The 12817-nt window shown below is 32.9% G+C and overlaps 1 protein-coding gene across 1 annotated transcript; it reads left to right on the top strand.

Moving 5' to 3' along the window:
* The first annotated feature begins 5690 nt into the window (after nucleotides 1–5690).
* On the top strand, nucleotides 5691–9525 carry LOC121248989 (protein XRI1-like). The gene is given in 10 exon segments (XM_041147628.1): nucleotides 5691–6058; nucleotides 6789–6847; nucleotides 6941–6970; nucleotides 6973–7059; nucleotides 7312–7451; nucleotides 7994–8057; nucleotides 8144–8246; nucleotides 8326–8363; nucleotides 8482–8565; nucleotides 8937–9525. Coding segments are annotated over 10 exon segments (903 nt in total). The 5' UTR covers nucleotides 5691–6038; the 3' UTR covers nucleotides 9215–9525.
* The last annotated feature ends 3292 nt before the right edge of the window (nucleotides 9526–12817 follow it).

Consider the following 12817-nt stretch of genomic DNA (forward strand, 5'->3'; position numbering starts at 1 on the left):
AATAACTTTTTTAGATTTAAAATCTCATATAAATCTTAAAATAACTCTATTAATCCATATAGAAGAAATTATCATTGACAGTTTAGAGACTAAATAAGATAAAAAGGAGAAATATGCCCAACTTAATTAAATTATTTATAAAGAAGAATTTGGTTTGCAGAAAAATATCACAAAAAAATAAAAAGATCTTAAAAATTAATATAATTTTATATAATACATTATATGTATCTTATATAAATAATTATATATTATAATATATCATATAAAATTATATCAATTTATAAAATAATTCTAAATATTTTTCCAAATAAATTGGCAGGTCACAAGGAGTACGGATGACGCACTCCATACACGTAAATGGACGAGCAGCCCAAAAGGCAGCATGTATAGTAGGCGCCCATGAACTTTTAAATTATGTTTGAATGTTAAATTGGGTTGAATTGAGTTGAATTGAGATGATAAAATATTGTTAGGATATTATTTTTTAATATTATTATTATTTTAAGATTTGAAAAAATAGAATTATTTATTATATTTTATATTAAAATTTAAAAAAATTGTAATGATAAATTGAGATGAATTTAGTAACCAAACTTTAGTCTCGTTTATTTTTGTAGATGAGAGAAGATAAAAGTTAAAAATTAAATAAAATATTGTTAGAATATATTTTTTTAATATTATTTTTATTTAAAAATTTTAAAAAATTGAATTGTTTATTTTATATTATGTAAAAAAATTGAGAACGTTATAATAATTAAATAAGATGAAATGAATTAAGAATAGATATAAAAATAAAAAAGGCCTAGTCACGCGACACCGTTTCATCTTTCAAGCCCTGTCTTAATAACCACCACTTGTTTCGAGTACCACCATCCTTATCAAATTCAATGAATTTTTTTTTAACAGCACATTTTCTTATTGTCACTGGATGTTTGGGAACAATGTCCCAACTAATATTAAGAGTGCACATACCCTTGATAAGAAGGTTCCTGTAAGTGACATCGGATAATTAAAAGTGAAAATCTCTCAATTCAATAGCCTCAAGAGATTATTTACACCTAATAAAATTCGAATCTTGAACCTTGAAATGAGCATATCACAAAAACCAAGGCTTTTTAACACTTAGCCAACCCCAAGGGGTTAACACCATGGAATTTATTCTCGGGTTGTATGTCCCATTTTAAAATTTATGCAGAATGTTTTATATTTTCACCTCAAATTATCAAAGTTAATGTAACATGATTCAACTATCGATAACTGTTCATATAAATTATTATCGTTTAATTCTAGCTATTGAGATGTTCGAAAAATAATTAATGTCACATGATTTACTTGCATTGAATTACTCAAATGCCGTCTAAAACTAGTTTTTGCTGGGATACTCAGATAAATATATGAGATACTATAACTTCAGCTAAAACATATTATATTATTTTTTACATTATTGTAGACAAAACATATTATATTGAAGTTTGTGGCTCCATAATTATTTGAGAAAAAGTTGAATTTATTTATATATATTCAATAGTTAAATACCATTAGATAATAATCTAGATTTTGGTTACGTTTAGATGTTAAACTGAGTTGAATTGAGATGAATTGATATGATTAAATATTGTTAGAATATTATTTTTTAATATTATTATTATTTTGATATTTGAAAAAGTTGAATTGTTTCTTATATTTTATGTTGAAATTTGAAAAAATTATAATAATGAGTTGAGATGAGTTTAGCATTCAAACGAAACATTTGCTAACTATTGAATTAAAACCACTCCTAGATTAGAAGATGGTTAACTAAAAATCACACTTAAAATAAATAATCGTAAATAAAAATATTTTAAATAAAATTACAAATATGACAATTAGATTTTAAAAACATGGCCAGTAGATGTGCTAAAGAAGAAAATAGCAAAAAGATATTAAAAATATTATTTTAATAATTTAGCTACACTTATAGTCGATTCTCTCTTTCACTTTTAGTTCTTATCCAGGATTCTAACTACACTTTGTATCTTAAATAAAGTAGGTTTTGGGATCCACTTGTCGTGTCATTCCCTCTCCAAAACGTTCCTTTCTTCAGTAAATTCCTTGTTGCTAGGATACTTCTCCTGACGGTTTATTGCTAAACTTGGCTCGAAAAAATGACTGTGTAGGAAAATATTTCTATTTTAACACTTGAACTGCTAAGGAATTAGGGTTCTGAATCAATCTTCATCCTTATTTAGCTAACATAGCCAGATTAAAGCTTTCCAAGTCACTAAACCGAAGACCACCAACTGGTTTGGATTTTTCCATTTTACTCCAATAGATCCAATGGATTTTTCTTGCATTCTCTTGCTGACCCACCAATAGTTGTGCATTACTCTTTTTATATCTCTTAGCAGACATACTAGAAGCTTGAACACTCCCATATTGTAAGTGGGTAAGGATTGCAATACTGCTTTGAGCAGGTTTTCTTTCCCTACTTGAGAGAAGAATTTCATTTTGTAGTTGCTTATCCTTTGTCGAACTTTGTCTAGGATGCTTTTGAAGGAACTTGCTCAAGATCTGCCAATAAGGGCCGGTAATCCAAGATACTTTTCATATGATAATGTGGATCTTATGCCTGCAATGCGCAATATGATTTTTTGTGTCCCTCAGGGTATTCTTGCTAAATTGTATTGAAGTTTTCTCCATATTCATCTTTTTTCTAGAGGCATTCTCATAACAACCCAAAATGCTTATCAATCTACTCCAGTCCAATGAATTGACTTTACAAAAAGAATAAGGTCTCGTTTGATTTCAAAATTCACCTTAACTCATCTCATCTCATCATTACAATTTTTTAAAATTTTCACACAAAATATAATAAACAATTCAACTTTTTCAAATCTCAAAACAATTTTTTCAAATTTCCACACAAAATATAATAAACAATTCAACTTTTATTCTACTATTTACAAACTATCTCAACTCATCTCTGAATCTAAACAACTCCTAAGTTGTTATCTGCGAAAAATAGATGGTTAATGTGAATATTTCCTTTAGCTAAAGGGATCCCTGAGATTGCTCTCAATTTTTTAGCACCATCCAGTAGAGAGCTTAATGCTTCAGCATATAGGATGAATAGATAAGGTGATAAGGGACCAACTTGCCTAATTCCTCTAGAGGGTTTGAATAGGCATTGAGGACTACCATTGATAAGTATAGAATAAGTAAAAGACTCAACAAACTTCATCACCAGTTCAGTCCATCTCTGACTGAATCCCATATTTCTCAATATTGTTCTTAAGAAATTTCATTCAACACGATCATATGTCTTGCTCATGTCAAACTTCAAGGCCATATAACCTGATTTTCTTGATAAGCTGCTGTTCATGGTGTGCATTGCTTCATAAACTACAATGATGTTGTTTGAAATCAACCTACTTGAGTTGTTAATGAATGAATGAAGTATTGATTTCAAAAGAAAAAAATTTGAGGCTTTAGAATTCTAGCAGAGTTAAAATCTCAATAATAATATGTTGACATAGCATTTGGATCTTCTAACATTCTTATAAGAACTGTAAACACTTAGAACGAGAGAAAAACATATAAATTGGCTTTTGAAATATTTATTTACAATTTATAAACTCAATAATAAGTGTTGTGGATCCCATTTTAGGTATTTATCTGTCTTCACTTTAAGCCTCAAAATTTGAATAATAATTTTAGGAAATGTTGATTATGTTGTATAAACTCTAGAACATGTGGTGCATGGAAGACATAATATTTACAGTTAAAAGCAAATGACATCCATCTTGGATTCTAAAATTCAGAAAAGAAAAACATTGAATAATATCTTAATAGGCTACATTTTAACTAGAAAGGAATAAAACTTGCCTCATTTTTTCGTAAACTTAGTGGGAGACATTTCCTAAAACAAAAATGGGAGGATTTATATTTGGAAAAAGCTTTTCATCAGCCACTGTTGCTCATTATCTGTTGCACACCTTACGTGGAAAGTATCATTTTTTTTTTTTAGTTTTTTCCCTCCTTCGTACGTTTCTCTCTCACACACCCTTCTCAAATTCTTTGAGCCTCGTCACCCATCCTCTCCCCTACCCCCGCGTCACCCATCCTCTGCAAAGATGCAGAACAGATCCCCCCTGAAGCTCATGAACAAATGCCTCGCTTGTTCCTTTCCGAAGGGTAGCGAAACAGAGTTAGGAGTCGCGGGTGTTGGGCGGCAATGGATAGAGGGAAGGCTAACGAGTTGCAAGTACTGGGCGACGAGTTGAGGGTGCGTCGCAAGGTGGCGCTAGTGGAGGGAGGCCGACACAGGGTTCCCATGAATAGGTGGGGTGGCGAAATGGTTTGTGGGGAAAATAGGTGGGTGGCAATGGGCAGAGGTCTTCTGACGAGTCGTCGGTGCTAGACGACCATTGGAACATCGACGCTTGAGGGTGTTAGGCAACGGGAGACAGGGGGATGCAGATGGGTATTCAAAAAGAGTAGTGATAAACACACAATACTTTACACAACACTTTTTACAACACATTATAAAATAAGGGTATTTTTGTAAAATGATGTTAGTTTTATAAGATATTTTATCAAAATACTCCTCATTTTAAAATATTATTGTATAAAGTGTTGTGTGTTTATCATTTTTCATTTAAAAAAAAAGAAAAAATGGGTCGAGCCTAAGAGGGGTATTCAGAAAAGAAAAAAAAAAAAAAAAAAAATTCATCCACGTCATGTATGAGGCATAGTTGAACAATTGCGGATAGAAAAACTCTTTATTTTTTAATCAAAAGGGGTAGAAATGAAAAATAAATTTAAGGGATCTCTTAACAAAAATAAATTGGGAGAGAGTAGGGGCCGGACGGGTGAATTATGGACTTTTACACTATGTAATAGAAATTTAACAAATAAGTATTACAAGAGAATAACAATAGAACTACAAACATGGAAGTAAATCTCCTTTTCCTTTCCTTTTTCACATCTCTCTTTCCTCTTGTCGCTCTCTCTCTCTTTCCCTATCTCTCTCTCTTCTTTCTAGTGCTCTCTCTCTCCTCGCTCTGCCATTGCTAAGGTTTTTTTTTTTTTTTTTTTCTCTCTCTTATTGCTGCGAGTAGAATACAGCAGTGTAAATTCTTCGTTTTTTTTCTTTTATTGCTGGGAGTAGAACATTTATAGCAGTGCGAATTCTTGTTTTTTTTTTTTTTTTTCTTGCTGGGAGTAGAACATAACAGCTTTATAAATAGCTTCTTTGAGGAAGAAAAAGAAGAGGGTTAATCCGTGACGATGGGTTTGGGCATTTGTTGGTGCTTCAATCTTTTTGGGTTTTTGTTGTTTATCCATGAACATTTTCAAATTCATAAAGAAAAGCACAAAAATTTGGATGTATATGCCAAAAGTCAGTCGTCATTGGAAAAAAGAGAGAGAGAGAGAGGAGAGGGGGAGAAAGAGAGAGAACGAGGGGGGATGGGGAGAAGGGGGAAAGAGAAAGTGGGATTTGCCTGTGAGTGGTTCTATTGTTCTTCTCTTAAAATGCTCACGTGTAAAATTTTAATTGGAGGGTGTAAAATTCCTTTATTCATATAGTTCTGTTTGAAGTTAATCCCAAATAAATTATCTATATAGTAACGGGAGTCAGTGGTGGGTCCCAGGGAGTAAAAGCGTGCTCTGTACTGGTCGTGGTCATGGACCTCACCGTTCCTCCCTTCGAATTTCTCTCTCTTGCGTGAGCCTCCCCCCTCCCTCTTTTCGATATTTGAAGTGAAAAATAAACAAAAAAAAAAAAAAGGGAGAGAACGTGAGACAGACATATATGAAAAAATAGATAGTGAGAGAGGAAAAGACACAGCCGGCTCTTTTTCTCGGTCACCAAACAGCCCAAATCACAAGCTGCAGACAGTGTGACTGTGGACTGCCTGAAACGATAGACGGCAGATAATTTATATATAGAGTGTTGTGAGCGTGTGAGCTAATCGATCGCTTAGTAACGGCTACTTCTTATGGTGCTTAGGTAGAAGGACTCTGTGGTTTTTGGTTTGGTAGCTGCTGCTATAGTAATGGATTGCAGAAATGACAAGTAAATCTTTCTTCCCCTCACTCCCTGGTTTTGTCATGGAAATGTAGGTTTTTATTGTGTTTTTTTTCTTAATTTTGTTTTTTGAGTGGAATTCTGGATTTTTTTAGATGGGTTTCTTCATCTCAGCATTTTATGAAATCGTCTTTGATTGATTTATCTTTTATACTTATATTCGCCTTTTTTGGGCTGTTTGGTTTATTTTTAAGGGTTATAACTTACAAAGAGTATGTGGGCTCTGATTTAATTGGTGGGTCATAATTATTTTCTCCACTTTTTCCTTTTGCTTTTTTTGTGTTTATCTGTTGGATGATATTGCTGATTATGATTCCTTTTACTCCAGCACTCTGTCTGTGTTTAGATCCAGATTACGCACGCATCCCTTCATTCTTTATTTGATGTTCTTTCCGGACTCTAGAATTAGACTAGACCCAATGCTTCCATTTTACTTTTTCTGTTTACTGATTGAGTATTTTTCGGCCGAACGGTTTTCCAATGTTGCCATTGTACTTGTCTAATTGCATTCTCTTTTGACCCTTAAATGGAAAAGGTTATCAATGTAGACATTACCAACTATCATTAAATGTAATTTGGAGCCGGAAGTTCTCGACCGCATTATGAAAATTTTCCACATTGGCACTGGATGAACTTGAATTTTTGCGGTTTTGCATTTGCTTTGTTTAGCTTTTGAAATGTCTGAAGATGGGTTTTCCTTCTTTGTATGCAACTGTAGTAGTGAGTCATGGGATTGGCGCAGAGAGGAACATTGTCTCCAAAAGGATCCCAATTGCGGTAAGTACTCTTTCTGGTTCTTAGTTTTCTCATCAAGTGATGTACTTGAATGAAGTGCGTGATGTCTATGTCGATAATGTTTTTTTTTAGCAGACATATCTGAATGCCTATGGAATGGAGTGCCCAGAACAAAGAAGATCATTCCTACATGTTCGATGAAACAACCCCTGTCAAAGATTGCAGGGAATTGACTTGCCACGTGTCTCATAGTGGTATGCTTTTTTTTCCTTCCACCGTCCTTTCCTTTCCCAATATTCTTTGACATAATCTTGCTTATTCGTGCAGTTCAGTGGATAGTGTCTTCTTTTCTTTTTCTTTTTTTATAAGTAATTCATTTTACATTAAAAAAAAATCTAGTTGCTCCATTGTTCTCCCAAAAAATCTAGTAGACACTATCCACTAGACACTATACTAGTGGATAGTGTCTTTTCTTTGTCATGATAACTTGAAAGTGTGCGTTTCAGGGAATATGAACAAGGAACCAGAAGAATGTAGAGAGACTTCTTCCCAAGCAAAGAGGCGCAGGATGCTACAGTTCAACATCCAACCTATGGATCCTTCCCATATTAGTGAAGAGAGGTCATCTGCATTCCTAAAATCACATGTAAGTGTTTGATAACTCTTGTTTGAACTGTCATATCAAAATTATTTCGCATGGATCAAAAGCCATATTATGGATTGGGTTTTGTATGATGTGGAATAATCTCAAATGCACGTATTAGACGGCATTGATGATGCTTAAAAATGTTTGCTTATTCATAATTCTATTTCAATAGAATATCAATGTTCTCAATTAGAAAAGACTATTATCCAGATAATATTGCTTCGCACTTCCTGTTTGGTTTCTATGTCATATAGCGGTGTGAATTATCCGACTCATGAAATAAAGATGTTATTGCTATTCAGTATATCGAGAACTTGCCTCCAGGCTTTAGCCCATTATGTCTTTGCGCCTTCTTGACCTCTAATTATTTTTCTATTATTTTCTACATGAATTTCACAATTTGCTATCTCTGGAACCAAAATGCGTGTTGGAAGATTAGTTCAATACCAGTTTCATGGCATCCCAATGCAAGAACAGAGATTCACATTTGACGTGGATATTGTTCTGAACTATCATCAACATTGTTGCTTTTCTATGTTTAGGAGAGGGAGGATTCACTTGAGGAGTTTTTTCCTGAATCATCACATTGGGATTCTGGGCCTCCGGGTTTGTATCTCGAATTATTCTTCACCGATATGATTATGCACTTTTTTTTTCTTGTTATTTTTTAATGGAAATGCGATATATCTCAGGAAATGCATCTGCCTTCACTAATGAGAGCCTGGATCAATCATCTGAAGAGTGGATTGCAGAATGCTTAAATGATACTGAGATGGATTTCAACCATGATTATTTGTATGGTTCTTTGGACTTTATCTTTTTAGAGTAACCACTAAATTACATCAATCTGATTTCTTTACAATGTGAGACTCAGGAATTTTTCTGGGGCATCCGAACTGTTCGATATCACAGGTACATGTGATTGTTTTTGCTTTATATATTATTTACTATTGTTTCTTCACGATTTTCTTTCTATACTTCCTGCATGCAGCATCAGTGTTGATACATTTTAGTTAGTTTTATCTTGTAGAGTTGTGCGACATGCCACCCGAGTATGAAGCTAACATGGTTCAGAAGACTGTTACTCAAACTCCTCAAAAAATTGTTTTTAAAGGTTTTTCTCCGTTCTCAATCTTTGTTTGTTGCTTGTGTTTATTGTAGTCAAAAGATCTATGGATCCGCTTTATACTAGTTATTTTCTCCATGTCAATGTCGCAACCATTCTCTGGAGACAATTGGATATGGTACCATAATCTTTTGTTGCGAGAGCCATGCTATCATAGTAAAAAATAAAAAATAAAGGTTATGAGAGATGTTAAACACTATGGTCTCAAAATTAATGTTCTTTTCATGTACTTGAGCTTGAGGTTACAACATTATCTATCAAGTGCCGCAAGATTGTTATGCCTGGGGTCAATGTAGATATGCACTATGAAATAACTAAAATAGAAACTAACTGGTTCAGAATCTGTTTTGCCTGCATAGGTAGGAAATCTTTCATAAGTACTCCAACTAAGTTGGTTGCTTCGGTTGCCTATCCATTTGCCTTCATTAAACCCAGTGGGGCCCATGGAGATGTAACTTTGAAAGAGATAAACCAGCGGATCCGTACACCACCTCCTTCAAAATCCGAGCAAGGTACTGAAGATCCTGTCATTTCTTACCCCACTTCAGCTTTCTCTGGGAAGCCGGTGGTTGGAAAAACAAAAATTCGCACTGAAGGAGGAAAAGGAAGCATCACAATTATGAGAACCAAAGGTTGAATGAATAGATAAGCATTCTTCCGGACTTCAACGTTTCTTGCCCTTCTATCTTTCCCCAGTATGACCTGGGGTTGATTTTTGCTGTAATATTCTGTGGCCCACAAGTATAGAAGTTGGTACTTTGCTTTTTTGTTGGACTGCTTCTTGGAATTCATAAATTATATCATCAAAGTACCTTTTACTAGTTGTGTTGTAGGGGTTGAATAGCTCAATACATGGTGACTTTGAGCTAAGATTGTAATTAGAATCTTGATGTCTATGATATCTTTTTGTTAGTGCTTCAGAAAAGCAATGTTAAATCTTTCACTGAATTTCTTATGGTGAAGAAAGCTTAGATACTGGAATTTTATATCTAGGTTGTGCATTGGAGATGGAGTGGAAAGAGAACACTTCATATATGCATGCCCTATAGACCATTAACATCAGTCTTTTTTTTTATGGACCATATTTTGGGAATCGGATCATTTGAAATCGTCGCATCAAATCGTATTTTAGCTCTATTTGAATATGATGTCTTTTCATTACATAATGATGCGGTGAGTTTGTGAACAGTTTCTGATATTTTTGTTATACATTTTACTTCACCCTTTGAGATTAATCAACTACATATATCATGGATTAGATTAGTATTTGTGGGTTGGGTGGATATCGTCCTCTGATAGATGATTTGCATCTTACTATAAGTTCATGTGTGCATCCTTTCAAATTTCATGCACTTCATCTCCATCTTCCTTTTATCTGTAGACCATAGAATAATGAGACAGCATCATTAATGATTAGTAATAAAGTTTGACAAATTAACAAGCTGATTGAGTGATGAGGTGGACCATCCCTAATGCAACGGAGGAAACATTTCAAATTAGATTATGAAATAAGATGTTAGTTAGAAGAATCTGTGGTTAAGGACATGCATTATAGCTGATCCCTTACCTTAGGATGGATGTCTACAATTAACCCATAATTTTATGTGTTTTGTTTTGCTTTGTTTTCCAAATTTCCTTCCTTGGTTTTCGCTTGAGAACCAGAAGTGGTTAAGATAAGGTAAACAAACACGCCAGAAGTAAAGCAAAAGCAGGTTCAAACTTCCAATGTCTACTACATATATGTATTTTCTTAATTGCGTTCACATGCTTTCATCTTTTCCTATGCCTTTAGTTGTTGAGAATATAAAAGGCTGTTTTTGGTATGATGACACTCAAGTTGTTTTGGTCCCAACAGCTCTATCCTTGCGTGGGAGTAGAGTACAGAGAAAGTAGAAACCCGAAGAGCCAAGCTGAGTGTCGTGCTAGGGGTGCGCACTGCGCAAAACCACCCCCCCCCCCCCCCCCCCCCCCCCCCCCCCCCCAAAAAAAAAAAAAAAGAGAAAAAAAAAACCTCAATTCATTCCACAAAGCCTCACACTACCGTACCAGGAATTATGAAAAAATCTATACTCTTAGTTATCATTCTTCGCCATCTTCTTATTTGGCATCCAATAATTAGATGATAAGTAATGAATGATAAATAGTCTTACAATCATTTAATGCCGCATTAGAGAATGCTGAAAGTATGATGGCAAAAAAGATGGTATATAGCATTTCTCTTTAAATTATTGTTTTCATATTCTTCTTCACAATTGGAGAAAGCATTCATTTCGTGCTTAGTTTTGTAAAATTTACACGAAGCACCATGACCAATAAACCCATTACTCCTGCCATTCTTGTTTTCATATTCTTCTTTTATATATATATATATATATATATATATATATATATATATTTTATTGGGGGAGGGAGGTTTCGAACTCTATACCTCCATTTTAGAAGCTGGAGGTTATGCCAATCAGGATACAGGCATTTAACATATTCTTCTTATATCCGTTTCCAATGTCTAGACATATGAAAAGATTCATATATTTAAGTTGTGTTCATCGTTATAGCATTGATAATTTGGTGGATCTAACTAGGGGTGTAAGCCGGTCGGTTCGGTCCGGTCCATCGCCGGATCGGACCGGACCGGACCGAATACCCATAGGGACCAGACTGGACCGATAACTATCGGTCCAGTCCGGTCCAATCAGTTCAGCCTAATTTTTTTTTCTTTTTTTATTTTTTAAAATCAATCAATAAAAAAAATTTATTGAAAATACTAAATTAAATTAAGTGATTTATTAATGTGGATTATGTAACAAACTCAATAAAAAAATATTTTATATGGTCAATGATAATAAATTAGATGAAAATTACATTATTAATTTATATAATTACTGTATAATTAACTAATTGATATTATATATTAGTTAAATCATAGAATATTAACAAGTGTTAATAACATATTTAAAATTTTATATTGTTAATAGTGATAGGTTAGATGAAGATATATATAAAATATTGTTAAATTTATAGAATATTAACAAGTATTAATAACATATTTAAAATTTTATATTGTTAATTGTACAATAATTATATATAATATATATATATTTTTATTCGGTCGGTCTGGTCCGAGAAATCTCCACCCTGGGACCGGACCGAAGATCGAAATTTTTCTATTTATTGGACCGGACTAGACCATGCATTTTTTTAGTCCGGTCGGTTTCTCCGGTCCAAACCGACTGGATTACACCCCTAGATCTAACATTGTCAAGCCACTTTAAAGATTGATCACTTCTTCTTCAGAATAGACCATTTTGTTAGCCCATGGAGACTTCAATATTTCTTGAGCCCTCCCTCAACAATCTTTGCAGGTGTAAGCTTCTCAATTATACTACATCAACAAGAGATTTATAGTGGAAAATGTTGTGGTTTTTGGTAGTTTTAGGTGATAATTGTCAAAATTATTAGTTTGTGGATGATTGCAAATCCAGTGATAATTTAAGCGGATTTTTTTATATTTATCCCGAAAATGAATTTAGGAAAATGCAGATTAATATATATTTTATTTCTTTTAGAAAATTTTGATCAAACAATTTCATGACATTAGATACTTAGGATTCGATCTTTGTATATTTTTTTTTTCGAAAATAACCTCTTGTACAATGAAATAGTGAGAAATAGGTTTTTCAATTTATCTGTCGTAAAATTTGTTAGTTTTGTTTAAAATGAAGAATTATTAATTACTAGTTGTATTAATAAAGTGATAATAAATTATTATTATGTTATTTGTAGTGTTGAATTTGTGATATTGAGATTTGAAGCTCAATTAATTTTAGAAGGAAGATGATTACTACAGCTACAAAAGATTTCCCTAGAATTGTAAAAAAAAAAAAAAAAAAAAAATGGAAAAATTGGTGAACTGGTTCAGCCTGGTACCGGTTCCTACTTAGTAAAACCGGTTAAAAATTGATCCGGTTCCTATTTTAGATTTTAGAATACCGGCTCGAACCGAACTGGAAGTCTGGACTAGTACATATATATTATTTTTAATTTGTTATATTATATATAAAATATTTTTATATGATTTTGTATATTATATTATATATATATTATATGCTAAATTGCTAATTAATATAACTTAAAATTTTAAAATCTTATTATTCATGTCTATTAATTTTATAACATAAAATTAATATAACATTTGATATAACATGAAATCAATCTTATAAATCTTAATATAACATTTGAT

This window comes from Juglans microcarpa x Juglans regia, chromosome 2D (assembly GCF_004785595.1).
Source record: "Juglans microcarpa x Juglans regia isolate MS1-56 chromosome 2D, Jm3101_v1.0, whole genome shotgun sequence".
Taxonomy (NCBI): Eukaryota; Viridiplantae; Streptophyta; class Magnoliopsida; order Fagales; family Juglandaceae; genus Juglans; species Juglans microcarpa x Juglans regia.